Below are 18,400 nucleotides of genomic sequence, written 5' to 3'. Positions count from 1 at the left end.
AATTTTCTGTTCTCTCTAACGAAGCGGGACTCACTTCTGGTGACTCATCTTCCCCCAACGATCCAGCATCTAGCTATGCGGATGGCCATGGCCACGGGGTCAGGGATGGGGACACCCATCACCCAGGTCAGAGCAGCTCATGCGGAGCCCAGGGTGCAGGCGTCGCCCCAGGGGACCAGCTGAGGGCTCTGCTCTCACGCGGGCATCCCGCAGTTGGATGTGGTGAGCACAGCTCTGTCTTCCTCCCTGCTGGTACAGGTCCTCCATGAACACACCCGCAGCATCTCTGAGTCTGTGTGTGCGGCAGGGTGGTCTCCAACTCCTTTGGCTGCCTATTTATGGCTCCAGGGCATCCAGGCACGGATCCTCACCCTCCCTTCTCAACCCCACTGCAAGTAGGAGAGAACACGGGCACCGCGCTGGGGAGGGCTGGGGGATGATGAGGACCTGCCCCTTGCTGTCTCGCGGCTTGAGTCTACGGAGGACACCGCGTCATACCTAGCACACCACACCACGGCAGCGTCTGGGAAGCTAAGCAGGGGGCAGAAGTACTTCAGTGAGGGGGGGTCTGAGCAGATGTCCCTCCCGGGGGCAGAGGACGGTCATCCCTCTGGGTCGTCCCTCTGGAGGGGATACTGGAAATCTCCGCAGGGCCACTGAGAGACCACAGGAAGGACGGTCTCCAGGACACATGTGGAGGGCAGGGAAATTAGGGTGGCACTGCAGAGCCGAGGACCACCGGCAAGGCAGCGGTGTGAGCAGAGTGGGGGACAGCAGAGTCTTTCCTGCATGGACAGGCTGAGGACGGAGCTAATGGAGGGAAGAGCAGAAAAGCAGAGCCGGCAATTCCAGGGGCTCGGATCCTCAGGAGCCCAGATGCAACGCGTCCCACTGCCATGCACCTGGGAGCACAGGACAGTGAATCCAGGGAACAGGTCCCCACGGGCCCAAGGGCAGACGCCCCTGACGGAGGCCAGGGTGGCAGGAACACTTTCTAAGACTCTTCTTGGGGGACGCCTTGAACAGATCCAAGGAACACGACAACTCGAGATGGTCGGGACATCGGCGGTAAGGACCTGAGCTGGCTTCCGGGAGCTGCACCACATGGAAACTTGTCTGATAACTGGATGTCCAGATGAGAAACTCAGTTATGGGGCTGGCATTGCCTTTTGCTTGTCTCTAATCGATTATTCTAAATGGCAAGAGGTAGCTTTGCACACGAAGATTTTGATATTTTGCAAGGAAGACCTAAACCTACTTGTCAGGCTTTATTTCCAGAGCAAAGAAAAGGTAAGTATATTAAGACGTTCACATGTAGTTTTTATTGTTACTACTATTTGCTTGCATAGTTCAGGTCTTATCCTCCAGCTCCACTGTGGAACGGCACTGGATGAGTTTGCTTTTCCAACGTGAAATGTCAACACAAACTTTCACTGAGCTTGTAACACAGAAATGACCTTCATTCTCCAGAACGGAAGTCTACAGTGAAACCCTCACTTTCTACTTACAGAAAAGTAGTTTACTAATAAAAGTAGAGACAAAAATATCTAATAGATCTGAACTGTTCCCTATTTTGGGGGGGATATCACAAAAAAAAAATCGCTAAAATTATGTGAAAAGGCACACATAAATGAGAAGGACGACACATGACACTGAAGCGAAAGGACTGAGCGGGAGGAAGAGAAAGCCGCCGGGGGCGAGCGCGAGATTCGCGTGCCGCGAGCTCACCCTGCAGTTGAGCAGCGTGTACAGGACGTGGTCGGGGGTGGTCTGCGCCCTCCACTGCAGGACCTCCGAGAGGAACAGGAACTGGAAGAAAGCACAGCCGTTAGCTTCATCCGAACAGACCACGGTCACACTGACATCCCATCGTCTCAGTGCTGTCAGGGTGGCTCAGAACAGCCCGCTCTCCCACAGAGGAATGAGGACATCCCTGTCAAACAAAATTGGGAGACTAAGCCAGGCTTACGGGGTTTTCCCTGGACGACTTGGAATGCACTGCACCCGATCTGGACGTGCCAGTGACAGGGAGGTGGCGTGATGCCTGGTCAGGGACGTGTCCTGCCATCTGCCCGGGCTGGGAGAACGGCATTCCCCTGACAGATGGAGCAGCCAACACAGAAAAATCCCTTCTCCTGGGCTTCCAGAAGAGGGTGATTTCTGGGGGCTGGAACGGCAGAACGAGATCTACCCTGTTCTTAAAACGGGCTCTCTTCTATTTGCTATTCAGAACAGTCACTCCCCAAGGTCATTCAATGGCATTGCCAACCACAAAGATTGTAAGCAACACATGGACTCGGTCTACGACAGCGAAAAAAAGATCAGCCCCACCTCATGTCCGGTCACAGGAAACACCCAGGCATATCCCTCAATCTACTTCATTAATAGAAATGTATTCTGAGGTGGGAACATGGGGACCAAGTGCTTTCAATGAATGTAATTCTATTTGTTACCAAACCAGCAATATTCGAAGTGGTTGATCTTGTCACATTTCCTGGTAGCTCACAGAGACTGGGGCCATCACTTGGTGACTCATCAGCGCCCTCAAGTCTGAGCGGTTATAACGGGGAGACGAGCCCAGCGATGTGTACGGTGGATGCGGCCCCAGATCTCTCCTCCAGCCCCCAAGGACATGTTAAGGACGCTTGGTTCCCCACTGGGTTCTGAAGCCTTGCCCCAGGTTGCCGTGAGGCCGTCTGGGCATTAAATCAGGGCTGGTGGGAAGAGGAGAAGCAAGTACCACTGGATGCCCAACTCCAAGAGATGCATCTTCCTTGTGAGGTGATACAGTGTGTCTGCTGGACCAAGGGGGCAGGACACAAGAGGCCCACGGTATACACGGGACTGGCAGCCCATGACGCAGCAGCCCGTGGGCACAGGGCTCGGAGAGCAGCCCGGCCTCGCGCTCACCTTGCGGGCCTGGTCGTTGTCTTCAATCTGGCCCAGGTCTCTGCCGCTGGCCTGTGCGATCCTCTTCCCAGACACCAGGTTCCCCACCATCACAGAGGCAGGGCCGATTTCTGGAAAGAACATGAGGAATCAGGTGAACTCACAACAGGCCCTCCCACGTGGTGCTCACCCTGGGGAAACCCTTTCAAAGGCCAGGCTCTGAGAAAATCTTATTACAACAGGGTTTCCATGGTGTCCCAACAATGAGAATGATGGCAAACTCGAACAGGTCTCGATTACAGTTCCGTAACAAGGCTTTCGCCAAATCCCACTGCCAATATTCTCCAGTTGGAGGAATGTTGGGACCTATGCACATTACTGTCTGGGAGAAATAACGCACAAGACTGACAAGGAATCAACACAGATGCGCCTCCCCGCCACGCCCTCAGGGCTCCAGATCACGCGTATGGTGCTGGCCAGTGTCGCCGAGCGGCCGTCTGAGTGACTGCGGACACAAAGTGCTGCCCGTGTTTTACGAATACGTCCTGTAACGCAGGGAAGAACACTGCTAAAGGCTCAGACACGGCCACTGTCCACCTCACGGACGGAACGCTCTGGGCTGTCAGCCAGGCCCACGGAGAGGCAGACAACGGAGCCAAGAGGCTCCTGTTCAAAGTTCCTCTTACACCACTGTTACGGACTCGATTACCAATGCTCTTTTCACAGGAGAAAGGCAGATACAATCTACTCTGATAGCTTTCTTTTCAATGAAAGAAACAAGTTTCTTAAAGAATTGCAGAAATTCTTGCAAAATTTCTAACTACAAGAAACTCTAGGCACCCTCTAGGTTTCTCAAATTGCTATCATTCACTGTGTTTTCATCTCACACACATACTCACATTGAAGAGGGGAGGGTTCCCCGTTCCAGGAGACCGTGCCATTGCGTGAGTGCACGTGAGATGGAGGTGAGGAGGGGAGGCAGGGAGGGAGTTTAAAGAAGGCAGTAGAAATAACCAAGATACCAGTCACCACCGAATAAAGTTCTTACTAACCCTTTACCGAAGGTCGACTTACAGGCTTCTAAATCGGGACATTGTTGCACTGTGTTATCACACACGAAAAGCTGTTTATCACAGCTCAGAAAGTTTTAGACGCGGGCTGAGGGGTGGGGGCCAGCGGCTGCCAGGTACCCCGGGCTCCAGCCCGCCCTGGGAGGATGGGCAGGGCAGGGGTGACACCCGCAGGGGACTGTCCAGGGCAGCAGGCCCCATTCTTCTCTGCAGACACGTGGCCATCCGGACCTGGGCTAACATAAACTAGGCACCATCACAGCGACGCAGGAGAAGGCCGGGGCTTCCAGGCAGGACTGAAATCTTCACCTTACGCAATCTCTAGGAGCCCTGATACTGGCTTCCGTGTCATCACAGAACACGCCTCACAGACTCCACCCCGTTATGTTTGCATTGTCGTGTGTGAACTTTCTTCTCTTAGCTCACAGTACAGAAATTCTGAAGAAGGGATGATGATTTCATATTTAACAAAACGAGAAGAACACGAGGCAGCATGGTGCACGCGCACTGAGCGCAGCTGCCGTGTGGACGGAGCTGAGGCTCGCCGGGGAGCCCTGCCGACGGGCCCTTCGCTTCCTGCCTTGGGGTCTGTGGGTGAAGTGTCCTGAGGTCTCCTCGGTGACCAAGGTGGGCAGGACAGTCCTGGGAAGCCACTCTGGCCTAAACTCACTTGAAGTATTCTCGGTAATTTTTTTTAAGAATTCAAGCGAGGGTGGAAGCACTGCTCTGGGGTACCAGCAGGCGGTCCCGCCTTCCTCGACATTTGTCTCTGCCGGAGTTGTCTGGATGGGAAGCTCGGACCTTACATGTCTCTCTCCCACGTGGATTTAAGAATTATCTTTTTCCAAACACTTTTTGGAGACAGGTGCTTTCCTGTGCCATTTATTTACAAAATCTGTCCCCCTACCAAGGACCGAGGGTTTCCCCGCCTTGTCGAATGAGGTGGGTGTGTGTGCGGACACCCTTACACAGTTCACTGCCTCCTGATTTGAACCCTGGAGCGGGCTCCTCCCTGCTCCCCTTCCACAGCTCCAATACAATGTATCCCAGGGACTGTTAACCCCCGGGGTTTTCTCAATGTTTGTAACATTGCTGCTGGCCGGACTCATGGGTTAAAGGTCTTTTAACACTTGTGCTCAGTTAAGACACTCAAACACACGGAGTTGTTAGTTGAGCAAATATGAATCCATCCAGTAAAGAGGCAATTAGGTTGTCTACAAATTATCTCAATTTTAGGGGCTCTGCTTGAAGCTTCCAGCAACACCGTCATGGAAAAATGGCCCTACTAAACGTCTGCCTTGGCTCCAACCAGTACTCGTCCACAGTCGTTAAGTGTCTATCCTAACGGAGCCTTAGTAATCACCTCGTCCAGCTCCTTCGTTGCACTTAGGGAAACCGAGGCTTTGGGGAAATGCCATCTGTCTGAGGTCCATTATGGGTCATCAGCTGAGGGAGGAAAGTGGACCAGTACCTCACAGCTGCCACGAGTGTTTGTGAAAAACAGTTCTTTTCAGACACAGAATTACATCACCTTTCAAGAACAGATAGGACACCAAATACCTTCTTAAAGAACTGTTTCCTTAAATCAATCACATGAAGCTTCGTTCACCCCGTTGCAGCAGCAATATGCGAGCAGCCCAGCCCTCGCCACTCATACGTTCTGGGCTTGCTCAAGGGAAGAAGGCCATCCTCAGGCGCCCTGACGCTGCTCCCAGAGCAGACGGTGTGGGCCTCTTCACTCAGCCGGGTTCCTCTGGTTGCAGATTCTTGACATCTGGCAGGTAAACTGAGCCCAGCAGCCCTGGAACTGTATCACGAGCTTGCCGACAACCCCCCACTGTAAGCACCTGTCCTGGGTTCACGAACTGTGACCCACAGATTTCACGTGGGCTTCTCCGCTCTGGGACCACTGGTGGCCAGGCCCCGGGGTCGCGGTGTGTGATGGTGAATGGAGGTGAGCGGGGGACGGGGAGAGGGTAGTCACCTCTGAGTGACCCCGCCGCCACGATCCATTACACTCACAGACACACACACACCCAGACGGAGCCACTGCTCTCCCCCTCCCACCGCTGTTTATGCCCTGAGATAAAAGGAGACCAACGACGTGATTCTTCCTCCTTTCAATATGCCCACGGAAGGGCAATGTGTTGTATTTGGGGGGCTCGCCACTTGAAGCCGTGTGCCCACTGAATTTAAGGAAATGGATACTGTCAGCTGTAACTTTACAGTTTCCTGCAACAATGATACAAACTAGCGACTGAAAGAAAAGAGGAATAAGGAGGGTATTAGTTAAGGGAATCTGGAATGTAAGGAAACCAGGAATAGCACAGAAATCGGATGAAAACCACAGAGCTACTGTGCCCAGAAAGCAGACAGTGACCGTACGCGTTTCCCGAGAATCCACTCCTCACGGGAGGAGAGAACAAAATGCTGCCACATCTATGTACCACGGGACATGGGACTGTCTCTGCACCACAGGGAGTGACAGCCAGGGATGTAAGTCAACACATGCTCTACACGAGGGGTGACCCGCCCTCCTGCAGCATCAGCAGCCACACCGCAACCGCACGGGACCACCCAGCTCTCCTCCAATCTCTCTTAGGGGCCTGGGCCTCAGTCCCTGCGTTTACCATCAAGTGGACTGCGCCCCGTGGTGACCCAACCGCCTCTGGCTGACTCCATCAACTCTGCCCGCGGCCACGCTGAGCTGGGTGGACACACAGCTATTGGGTCAATCCCTGAACGTGTCGCATGTGAAACGGGGACAGAAGAGTGCCCACCACGCAGGCCCCATGAGAAGAGAGGAGTTCGTGTGTGCAACACGTGGAAACCGTGGCCACCGTGCCAGGTGTTCCCTCTTTCGTTCTAGAACACAGCCTGACTGCGCACCCCTGCCGCCCCCGCGCCCCTGGCACCTCCGCGCCCCTGGCACCTCCTGTCAGTCGCTGGCAGAAGAGCTGAACCTTCACCGTCCTCAGTCTTGTGATCAATCCCCTTTCACGGAAAACTGTGTGCAACCCTGAGGAGCGCGATCGATTAGTTGCCAGGAAGACAAAGTCAGATAATGGATAATTACACATCCCCAAGCCACAAGTGCTAAACACACATTCACTCTTGTAACTACATCGCGAATAAATTTGTAGGATTCCTCGCATGTTCCAAGCAGCTTCTCCACAGGTTAGCTACTTTGACCCCTAACTTAGCCACGTGAAACAGATGTTATTGTAACGTGTGCACAAGTAAACCCAGGTTGCAAGGCTCTGTGCCTGGAAAAACGCCCCCGGCCAGACCCAGGAGCTCCTTCCCAGCGTTCTGCACCTGCCCGGCTCCCTGCTGTCCCAGCAGAGCCCTAGTGTTGCACCCTCAGGTGGGGCGGGGTCACACCCTGGGAACACGCAGACCAGGAAAAGACAAGGGCTGAACACCCCTGACAGGCATGGCGCCCACAGCTCCCAGTTCCCAAGAGCCACCGGACTCCGCACAACCCTCCAGCCCATGAGCCCTACCTGGTTGTTTCTGTCGAGGTTTAGGCAAATTTGTGACACAGGTATGGGGGCACATCAGGACATTGCAGGGGTGAAGTGAGCCCTCCAGGAAGAGCTGCTTCGTTTCTGACAAGTGGATCCCACCAAGCGGGGTTTTGGGGAGGGTGTTTGCTGGAACCAAGGCCAGGCAATAAACCCCAACTTGATGTATGCTGTCGATTGCCTGGAAAGTCAGAGAGGGAACCACATCAGAACAGGTATTACAGATGGACGGGAAGCAAATACTCAGACTGTGTAGACTACTGTCTCCTACACGTGAGTGGGGTGAAGATGCCAAGAGAAGGGCTACCTCTCCAAACCGAGTAATCTTATGTGGGATTTGTGGAATACCGCACACACTAAGAAAGGAAATTTGGAACAAGATAATACACTCTCAAAATGAGAAGAAAAGCCATGACTTGTGACACCCCCAAGGGAATGGGGGGAGCCAGTCTGGCAGAGCCCTGATCCCTAACCTTGGTCCACGCAGTTATACGTTTCCCGGTCGGTGCAATTTCTGACCCAGTGGGGTGACGGCCAGGGAGCACAGGAGCCCAGTAGCGGAGGGCCGGCCACGTCCAAACCGACGGTCAAGGGAAGCTGGCACGAAGCAGGGGAGACTCTGCAGGGCGGGGAGGGCTACCTGAAGCACTCTGCTCATCCACTGGAAGCTGTCCTCCTCCGTGGAGTCCGGCCTCTGCTCGGCCACAATCACAATCCGCTCGTCGTGCAGGACGGTCACTGAGAACACGGCTATCCTGCGGGGACAGAGAGGGGACGGCGCAGGGGCACACACTGGAGACGTGCCGGGAAGTAGCATTCTGCCACCAGGAGCTTGTCGTCACTGGCCCGAACGGGAATCGCGGGACAGGCAGCTCGGGCCTGCCGAGGTCGAGGAAGCCCCACAACCCACATCATGAGTTTGCACCTGTGAGGCCGTGCCTGCCACACGGTAGGAATGCTCTGTTTGGGACAACTGGTTTCTGCCAAACATGCCTGCCTCTCTCTCGGGGAACGCGGCATCGTGGGACGTGGACCCCAGAGCCCGCCTCTCTCTCGGGAAACGCGGCAACGTGGGATGTGGACCCCAGAGCCCGCCTCTCTCTCGGGAAACGCGGCATCGTGGGACGTGGACCCCAGAGCCCGCCTCTCTCTCGGGAAACGCGGCATCGTGGGACGTGGACCCCAGAGCCCGCCTCTCTCTCGGGAAACGCGGCAACGTGGGACGTGGACCCCAGAGCCTGCCTCTCTCTCGGGAAACGCGGCAACGTGGGACGTGGACCCCAGAGCCTGCCTCTCTCTCGGGAAACGCGGCATCGTGGGACGTGGACCCCAGAGCCTGCCTCTCTCTTGGGAAACGCGGCATCATGGGACGTGGACCCCAGGGGGCCCCTTCTCACGCAGATATTATTTTTACTTAACACAGAGGAGAAATGATGAAAACATGTATGGAGTTTAGGAAATTTCTATAAAACTGGACACTCAGAACTAGTTGGAATGTCAAAGGTAGCTGAGTCCCACCAGCTTAAGGAATTGGTATAATTTCATATAAAAAGCGTAGTGTCAAACCGAGTGCCGAATTCACACAGGGCACACCCACCTTCCCCTGTAGACGAACTTCATGGGCTCCACGGCCAGAGCTGTGGCAACGATGTCGTCAGCGTTGTGTCTGCGCCCGCTGACCACCATCAGCCCGTCCATCTTGCCCACCACGAAGACGAGCCCCCCAGGGCCGACAAAACCCAGCAGGCCTGTCCTTACGAAGGGGTACTCACTGACCGGGGCCCCTGAGCTTGTCACGGGGAACACCTGCGGACACACAAGGGGTGAGTGCCGGGGGGGGGTGCCCAGCCCACCTGCGCCCTCCCCCCTGGAGCCGACCGGCCCAGTGTTAGTCTAGCGGCGTCTCCTTGCGGAAGGCCCTGCCCCGTCCCCCGCCCCCCAACTTTCGTTCCCCCACTGCCCACATGCAAGGCCGCCCACCGGTTGCCGTTCAGGGCTTCTGAACCTAAGATGTGATAGCAGAGATCATTATGACAGTGTAATGAACACTAATCAATTCTGTTATAAATTCCAGCATCAACGTGATAAACGGAAAACCGAAGACGTGTACTACAAGTCGTAGGGTGATCCCTGTTCATCAGCGTTTCCCTATCAGGACGACACCAGAAAGGAAAAACACAAAGGAAACAAATCCCGGTGCCCCCAGTCTGCACCTGGGTCCTCAGACCCTGCAGGAAAATCACACGGAAGAGATGGGTTTTATGCAGACGGTCTAGCTGGGCTTCAGGGACATTTTAGAAACTCGAGTCCACACTCAGCAAAGGCACCTGTACAGGGCACGACATTGCATCACGTTCTAAACTGTAAGGGACGAGTCCCCAAACGAACCCGTTTCCCACGTGATGTCATCAACGTGTGTCCCTCCCACAGTCAGGCACCACCTGGCAGGTGAGATACCAGCTCTGGGAGCAGGCAGAGTGACACGGAGTTTACTGCCGGGCCGCGCGCGTGTGAGGCCAGTGAGTGCGCTAACCGCAAGCCACCACGTGTGTGGACACCTCGCACGCACGTGTGTGCGCACACACTGGCTCCTGCTGTGTGCATCTGTTCACACCTGGCCAAGCCTGGCCTCGGCAGGCAGGCCACAGGAGCGGCCCCAGCAAGGCCGGGACAGGTGTGCTCGGCCCCGTCCCTCGACCCTCGGCTGCGGCACTTAGGAAACGGGCAAAACTAGGAACAGCAATATATACAAAAGGCCCTTTCTAAAGAAACGATTCTTGCCCTTTTCCAACACTGGCTACAAGGTGAGAAACTCTGATAAGCCAAATTTACTGAAAATTATACAATTAGCAGCAAAATGTGCGACCATTTTAGTTACAATGAATACGTTTTATTGAGAAAACAAAACCTTCTCTTTCATGTCTGTGCACCTGTAAGGGTCACCTGCAGAGCACACCTGGAGGGAGCGCACCCCCACAAACCTACCTCGAAGGTGTTCTTGGTCATGCCCGACAGGCCGTAATAGGACGTGCCTGTTGCAATGGCGCACATGCAGAGCTCCCCAATCTCGTCTGTTCTACACAGCTGAGGGACGCCATCCGGCTTCACCGAACACATGATGGCTGAAAGCAAAACAAGACACATGGGTCACGTCAGAGAGGGACGGGGGGTGAGGGAGACAGAGACACAGATGAGGAAGGGAGGGCGAGGGAAACAGAGAGAGACAGAGGGATTGGGGAGAGGGGACGGAGAGACAGAAAGGGGACCGAGGGATGGGGGGACAGAGACACAGAGAGACGGGGGATGGGCACAGGGACAGGGAACTAATGACCAAGTAGGAGTGAGAGCAGGTGAACAGAAACAGCACTGGAACATAAATGCGAATATACAAGTGGGCCGGGGACTCGTTTTCCCTGAAGTGAGTCATGAATCTTCACGTTGTAGGAAAACACCCAGTTCCACTGTTGTGATATCAGTGCATAACTCAACATGGGAATCGTATTTAAGGGGAGTGACTTCTGCCGTCTGGATACGAGGAGGCCGCATGGAGGAAGCCCAGGGTCCCCGGCTGCCCGCGGTGCTTTCATATGGCACACGCCCCATGTTCCCGCCACAGACCTCAGGTCCGTCCAAGAGCCGGAGCCGGCGTTTCGGGAGGTGGGGTGGATGTCCAGCGATGGCTGCAGTGCCCTGACCACTGCGTGTGCTCATTTGTGCAAAAGGTCCATGACTTTCAAAAACAGGCTCTTCCGCTACAACGAGCACTGCCGATCCTCCAGAGCCCCACCGATGGGTTTTCATACCATCCGCGGCCAGCCTGGGTGCCCAGCCTTATCCAGCCTGCGGGGACCGCTTGCAGGGGGAGAAGCCTCCCGGGGGCTGCAGGGGTGCAGCAGGGCCCCCGGCGCCCCTGGGGAAGAGGACTCTGGGGTCCCAGCATGAGAGGAGCAGAGACGCCCTTGGAAGCTTCCTGAATATTCTTTCACAGGAGAGAGAGCATTATCACAAAGCTTTAAGGAATTTAAGTGTCCCGTCTGCGTTCATGCCAGAGGGGCACGGGGAGCCGGGTGGGAAGGCATGTGCTAACAATGGACCAGCCCACCGGCCACGGCTGGGGTTCCTGCCTCAACGCCCCATGCCATCTGCAGCCCGGCACCCACACTCACCTCCAGGCATCACGAGGCCGACGTCCTGCACGGTGAGCACAGACAGCTTTTCCTCGGAGTCTACCCGGATGACGCCATAGGTCAGCCCGTGCATGGAGAGGACGCCCCGGCCCGGGGGCTGGTTGCTGTCATCCGTTGGCCTGAAAGAGCAGGTGTGTCTGAACGGGCAGAAGCAGACAGGCTGCTGTCGCCAAAGGGACACACAAACACATGCTGAAGGGAGCTAGCCACGATGGGGACCCACCGGCCCCCGAATGCGACCTGAATGCCACCCGCCCCGCGATCTGGCTCGCCGGGGAAGGCTTCTGCTCTGTCCACAAGATGTCTGTGTCACTAACTCTACCTCCGGGTTTCTGGGATAGAAGCGTGAAGGCCTGCAGTCAGTAAGAAGAGCGTCTGATTCCTTCTCTGCCCCTCCCTCTCTGGGTCAGATTTTCCAGTGTGGGAAGCGACTAACGGGGAGAACAAGGTCTCCAAGAACCGATGACAGCAGGAAGCAGAATCGGTGGAGATTCTGCTGCTCCCACCTCGAGTTCGGACGTGCCCCGTGCGGACACGCGCTGTGGGTAAGGATCTGAGTTTGGACGTGCCCGGTGCGGACGTGTACCGCGGGTAACGATCTGAGCTCGGACGTCCAGCCACACGCCGCGGGTAAGGGTCCGAGCTCAGACGTGCCCCGTGTGGACGCATGCCGTGGTTAAGAATCTGAAATGAGAGTCATGCTACACCGTGCTGGATGACCAGCTCTTAGGGAAGGTTTTTGGCTGACTGGTGTTCTGTAGGGTGTTGTAGGGTCAGGGGAAGAAATACAGGTTCACTGCCTCTGTTTCCTCCATGGCCCGTGAGCCCCACGCCTCCCACTCACTCCGCACTAGCCCCCGGCCGTTTCTCCGGGACCCAGCCCTCTCCTGCCTGGGGGTTTCTGCACCTGCTCCTGCCTCTCTACCTGCAGTGCTCTTGCAGCAGACGTCCCCACGCCTTCCTCCCGCACTGCCCTCCAGGGCAGCTCAGATCTGTAAGGACTCATCACCCCATCAAACAGCACACCCCCAACTCTTGTCCGCACGGCAGGTGCCTCGCCCATCAGCCTCAGCTTCCTGAGGGCAAGTGGGTTTCCTTCTGTTCAGTGCTGCATCCTTTCCCTTGGAGAGACAGTCTGTCGACTACTGAACAGATGCAATAATTCCAAGATCATGAATTTTATCCCCGTACCCAACGACCCTTGCATGTGAGCCATGAGCTAAGTGAGAGCACGATTTAGGTGAACACGCTTGCTCCTGTAATTTTCTATACACGCATGTGTAGCATTGCTTTACAATCTTAAAGTTGGACAATAAGCAGAAGGTTGCTGTTTGGCTTTAAAATAGTGTCAAGATTTATAATGAACCTAAAAACATAAACAGAGAAACATAAAAGTTAAAATGTACAAAAGGAGGTCTCACCTGAATCAAGTAACTGGTGTGTTTTAAGAAGAAGCCTATGCTACACGTCAATTACATCTCAAATAAAAACTAAAAATAAATAATAACAAAAAGAAGGCGTAAGAGAGTCTGGAAATTGAATTGTTCATCTGCTAAAAATCAAAAAGGTAGGACCAACCAGACACAGAAGAAAACTCTGCCCACGTTAGAAGGTCCGTGTGGAGCTACCTGGAAAAGAGCCCTGAGCACTGGAACCTAAACTTGCTCTCTAAAGTGAAAGGAGGAGCCCCGCGGGAGCCCTGTGCCAACAGGACTCCCGACCCCGCACTTCTGTCCTCTGCAAAACACGACGTGACAGTCAGGAATCAGGAGGCTCGGTACCCGCTGTGGGTTGTGTCCCCAAAACCTATGACTGGTCTTGGTCCCAGGACCTCGACTGTGACCTTATTAATGTGAAAGAGAGTATTTGTGGAGGTCGTTGGTTGAGAAGAGGTCACACTGGATGGAGTGGGGCGGGCCCCTAATCCAATGACCAGTGTCCTTATAAGAGGAAGAGACAGAGATGGCATGTGATGCAGTGGCCACGCGGTGCCATATCTCCAGCCACGGAGGCACAGATTGGGTGCCAGCAGTGGGAAGGCCTGGAGCAGACACTCTACCAGACACCGCCTGCAGACAGCCCGAGACCCCGAGACAACAGCTTCCCCGTTTCCATGCCCCCCTAGCCTGAGGCACTTACGACAGCCCCGGGACACAGACACAGTGAACAGCAGGGTTCAAAGGCGCACGTGTTTTGTTGTGGAAAGCCGCACGGAAGCAAAATGCAGGCGTGGCCATGACTCGGCCCAAGTAAGGGCCAGGCGGCAACCAAGACGTGCTGCCCGCGAGCTCTGGGAGGGAAAGCTCCTCTACGATTCAAGGACGCGGGTTCTGCCGTCTTAGTGACAGGCCCTGCTTCCCTACGTTCAAGAACAGCAGGCGAGGAACAAGACTCACTGGGCCACTTCTGGGCTGCGTTTGCTACCAGGGTCTTCAGTCACATTTACAAAGATACCACGGAAAACTGGGCAGACTCACGTAAAATGTGAACCAAGGACACCCATCTCGCATTGCTTAGATCTGCTGCTATGCGCTTGCATTTAATAGAGTCCCTCGCTGGTCAGAAAACACTCAGACGCCCGGATTCTTTCCTTTGCAGGCAAAGGAGACTCAAAAAGGCAGAACAGAAGCCCTGGGACACGATCCTTGGCTCGTCAGCCACCTTGCCGGACAAGGCCTTCCCGTTCACCGTCTCAGCAGCCCTGCAGGAACGGCTCCGCAGACAGCCCGCCTCCGATGACAGAGCTGTCCTCCGCTGACGCCTCTGCGAGCCCAGCTGTCTCGAGATCTCTGCACACATGGGCTCAGCAACACACAAACCTGCCTGGACCCACCATCCTCCCCTTGACAGACCAGAAGCAGAGGCACGGGGATGTTAACCCAGTCGTCGGCGTCCCTGTGGGGCTTAACCCAGACCCACAGCACAGCCCCTGCCCAGACGTGGACACCAGCCCGTCCCCCTTCCCAACACCTCCCCCACCTCTGGCTTCAGACACCAGCTCTCCTTAGTCCACTGCACACCGTTCTTCTGAGGAAACTTTAGAACCAATGATGTGTGTGAAGCACGAGCAAGTCTTTCCTGTGAACGAGTCAAGCGCAGCAACGGAAGTCACAGTGAACGCAAGGGCACGTGTGCATCCTCGCCCCACCCACCCCTGCCTCACAGGCAGCCGCCACCAGAGACCCTCTCAGGTGCACTTCCGGAAGCGTGTGCACGCACAAACCCATCTGCACTCAAAGAAAAGCAGAAGCATGACAGGCACAGTCTCTGCAACTCGGCCGCCCCCCAGCGGATCGTGTGGGTCCTGCTGTGCGCACGTGTGGGACCCACGGAGGACAAACACCGCATGCACCAGTGAACCGACCCGTCGCAACTGTGGACAGTATTCGGGAACAAGGACATACAATCATTTGTTTTATTTCACTTTTACGTAAGTAGAAATATTACTGTGAGACACACGTCCAGAAAAGGAACTGAAGAACCAGAGAGCATATGCACTTAAGATTTTAGTGCAGCCTAAATAACATTGTATTGTCCAGAAGTATCGTGCTTTGATTCACCCGACACGCATGTTGCACTGTTTCCACGCAGGATGCTGCTCCAAACATTTTATGTGTGTTAAGTATTCCTCCCGGCAACGCTGGGAGACAGGTGTGCCCACCCTCCCCTTGCACAGGCAAGAGCGGGGAGAACAGAGGCGGGCGGCCCTGAGACACAGCTGTGGGGCAGACCCAGGCGCCTCAAACCTTGTGCTTCTGGCAGCAGGGAAGGCCGCCGCCTCCCGGCAGCCCCGCTTCCGCACACCCAGGCCGACACTGTCGTCAACCTTAAAGCTGCTCCCGGCTTGATGGGTAAAAGCCATTCCTCACTGCTGGTCTGGCTTGCGTTCCCTTAATTATTAACCCATCGAGCCTTTCCCTCCATTAACACCTTCCTAGGAAATACGAAGTCCCAGTAGATTAAAGTAGGTTAGAGACTGAAAACATGACCCTGGTGAGTAGAATTCCCAGAGAGTTCAAAACGCTGTGCTTTCACGATCGGACACCGTAAGCTGAGCAACGGCGGAGAGAACGCTGGACCCATCCACCAGCCTCCGGTGCAACGCCAGGATGGAGCCACAGGAATGGGAATCATTCCGGCAATTCTCAGCATGCGGAGATGCGATCTTTGCGCTCAGACACACAGAAGGAAGAGAATACGTGGCTGTGTGTGGCTAATGCTGCAATCACAGGCAAGTCGCAGAGGGACTCAAGCCAAGAGACGAAGACAAAAGGTGCGCACCAGCTTGGCCTCAGGAGGAATGCTCCCGACGGCCGGTGGCTTCACCAGGACAGCATGCGCACCTGCTGCTTAGCCCTCACGCGATCCCACCTGGGTATCAGATCATCAGATCACCCCTAGGTAATCATGCTGTGTGACCCCAGAGGACCTACCTCCTCTAAGTTTCCACGAACACAACTACAGTTTGCTACTACTGGCCAGGCTCACATCCCCACCAGTGGGAAGTAAACGCAGTCAAGTAAGTGGTAAGCATCTGGGACGATTTCCACTCCCAGGACTTAACAGAGAAGCCACCACCACATCTCTGGGGCTTCAGCGCCTCGGTCTCTCACCACAGGCTTCTGCAAGCACGACTGCAGAGACCCTTCCCTGCTTCCGGCACATGGACGCAGCCTCCGATTCCAGAACCTGACATCTCAGGAACATTCGGAGAGCAAAGGGGTCGAGTCTCGGGAAAGCGCCCTTTCCTCCGCCAGCCCCAGAACTTACCCCGGTATTTCTGCGTTCACGACACGTTGTCACAAAACGACGCACACGCCCAAGCACGTGATGTTACCGCAGGAACAGACGTGAGCCCGACGCCTCATTCTTACCGCGCCCTGCAGACGCTCTCCGTGTACGCACCCATCTGCTGTTCACGCGGCCCCGTGACGTGGCACGGAGGTCAGCCTCCTCACGGACACAGACTCTGAAGCCTGAGGACAGGCGCTGTGCCAAGTTACGAAGCTGGCAAGAGGAGAAGCAAAGGAAGGAAAGGCCGGAAGGTGACCTGGGCCGACAGACTCAAATCCACTGGTGGGCGCTGTGCCGGGCTCACTCGACGCAGAGCACGAAGAGCCGTCAGTGCACGCACGGGGCGCACGCACGGGGCGCACGCACGGGGGTCCACGCACGGGGCGCACGCACGGGGGTCCACGCACGAGGCGCACGCACGGGGCGCACGCACAGGGGCGCACGCACAGGGGTCCACATACGGGGGGTCCACGCACGGGGCACACGCACGGGGTGCACGCACGGGGGCACACGCACAGGGGCGCACGCACGGGGCTCACGCACGAGGGTCCACGCACGGGGGTCCACGCACGGGGCGCACGCACGGGGCACACGCACGAGGGTCCACGCACGGGGGTCCACGCACGGGGCACACGCACAGGGGCGCACGCACGGGGCTCACGCACGAGGGTCCACGCACGGGGGTCCACGCACGGGGCGCACGCACGGGGCACACGCACAGGGGCACACGCACAGGGGTCCACATACGGGGGGTCCACGCACGGGGTGCACGCACGGGGCGCACGCATGGGGGCACACGCACAGGGGTCCACATATGGGGGGTCCACGCACGGGGTGCACGCACGGGGCGCACGCATGGGGGCACACGCACAGGGGCGCACAGATGGGGCTCACGCACGGGGCGCACGCAGGGGCATCAAAGTGCCTCCCGGAACATTGTTTTCCTGGGAAAGACACTTATAAGCTGCGGGGCCATCAGCGCTTGTGAGCGAGGGGCCGCCTCTGCCTTTGACCAGCGAGGTCCTCCTTTGGGGACGGAGGACGTCCCTTGCGGGGAGCGGCCCTGCTGCTCGTGTCTGGCACGGCCGTCTGTGACTGAAGTCTTTCTGCAGATGAACGTGACCTCGTTTTCCGCAGCCGCCGCCCGGAGAAAGTCACAGCGGCAGGTGAAAACGCCCTTTGAAGGGTGCGGAGCCGCGGACGTTGAGTACTTGTTTGAACAGAAATAACGGTTTCAGGGAACACTCCGGCAGTGCGGGTTTCAGGAGAACTCTGGTCAAACCCGTGGCTAGGTGCATCCCGCTTCCACGCTCAGGGTGAGAGCGCCTCGCACAACCCAGCGGACGCCCACACTGCCGGCTCAGCGACAGGGAAAGATGCAAGGTCGACACAGCACACCTCTGAGGGCAGAGTGATCTGGTGTGATTTCTTCCCCTTTCTCTGCTTCAAGAGCTCTATAACAGAGAGAGGGGGTGTCTTCCCCGACGCTCTCGCACCTGCGCGCCGCAGTACGTAGCTTTCAGGTTTTCTTCTTGCTAAAGAGACCGTCTAGAGATACTGAATCTTTTTCAGCCAGAAAACGGATCACAGCACACAGATCGTTTGCCAGCTTTGTTCTCCACCTGCCCTGGCGACTTTGCCGCGTCTCTGGGTGCGCACAGGCGGGAAAGCATGGCCTGCTCTCTGCGCGGGGTACGTAGGTCTCCAGCAGAGCACGCTCCTGTCACCGTCCAACCAAGCGCAAGACAGAGCAGAACGCACTCCTGCCGGCGAGCGGTCCCGACGACTCACCAAGGAAACTCACGTTCCTTGGCTCTTCGACGCTACTGAGTTAAGCCAAGTTTCCAATTCGGGATGGCGAGGCTCGTCTGCCAACTCTGTTACACTCAAAGGAGTTTTAAAATTTTATCTGAATTTAAAACTTCCAGATTAA

The 18,400-nt window shown here is 56.0% G+C and overlaps 1 protein-coding gene across 6 annotated transcripts in view; it reads right to left on the bottom strand.

Annotated features, from left to right (window-relative positions):
- The window catches only part of DIP2C (disco interacting protein 2 homolog C), a 395,318-nt gene that overhangs the window by 72,226 nt on the left and 304,692 nt on the right, over positions 1–18,400 (bottom strand). For all 6 annotated transcript variants that reach the window (XM_026478673.4, XM_026478674.4, XM_026478675.4 and 3 more), the window contains 7 exons: positions 11,653–11,792; positions 10,472–10,608; positions 9,084–9,292; positions 8,127–8,241; positions 7,466–7,667; positions 2,911–3,020; positions 1,729–1,809 (listed from right to left, as the gene is read on the bottom strand). In XM_026478673.4, coding sequence (XP_026334458.2) covers positions 1,729–1,809; positions 2,911–3,020; positions 7,466–7,667; positions 8,127–8,241; positions 9,084–9,292; positions 10,472–10,608; positions 11,653–11,792 — 994 coding nt within the window. The remainder of the gene's footprint in view (positions 1–1,728; positions 1,810–2,910; positions 3,021–7,465; positions 7,668–8,126; positions 8,242–9,083; positions 9,293–10,471; positions 10,609–11,652; positions 11,793–18,400) is intronic.

Source organism: Ursus arctos, unplaced genomic scaffold, assembly GCF_023065955.2.
Source record: "Ursus arctos isolate Adak ecotype North America unplaced genomic scaffold, UrsArc2.0 scaffold_30, whole genome shotgun sequence".
NCBI lineage: Eukaryota > Metazoa > Chordata > Mammalia > Carnivora > Ursidae > Ursus > Ursus arctos.
The sequence above is the reverse complement of the archived record's forward strand: the minus strand, read 5'-3'. Positions and strand labels throughout refer to the sequence as shown.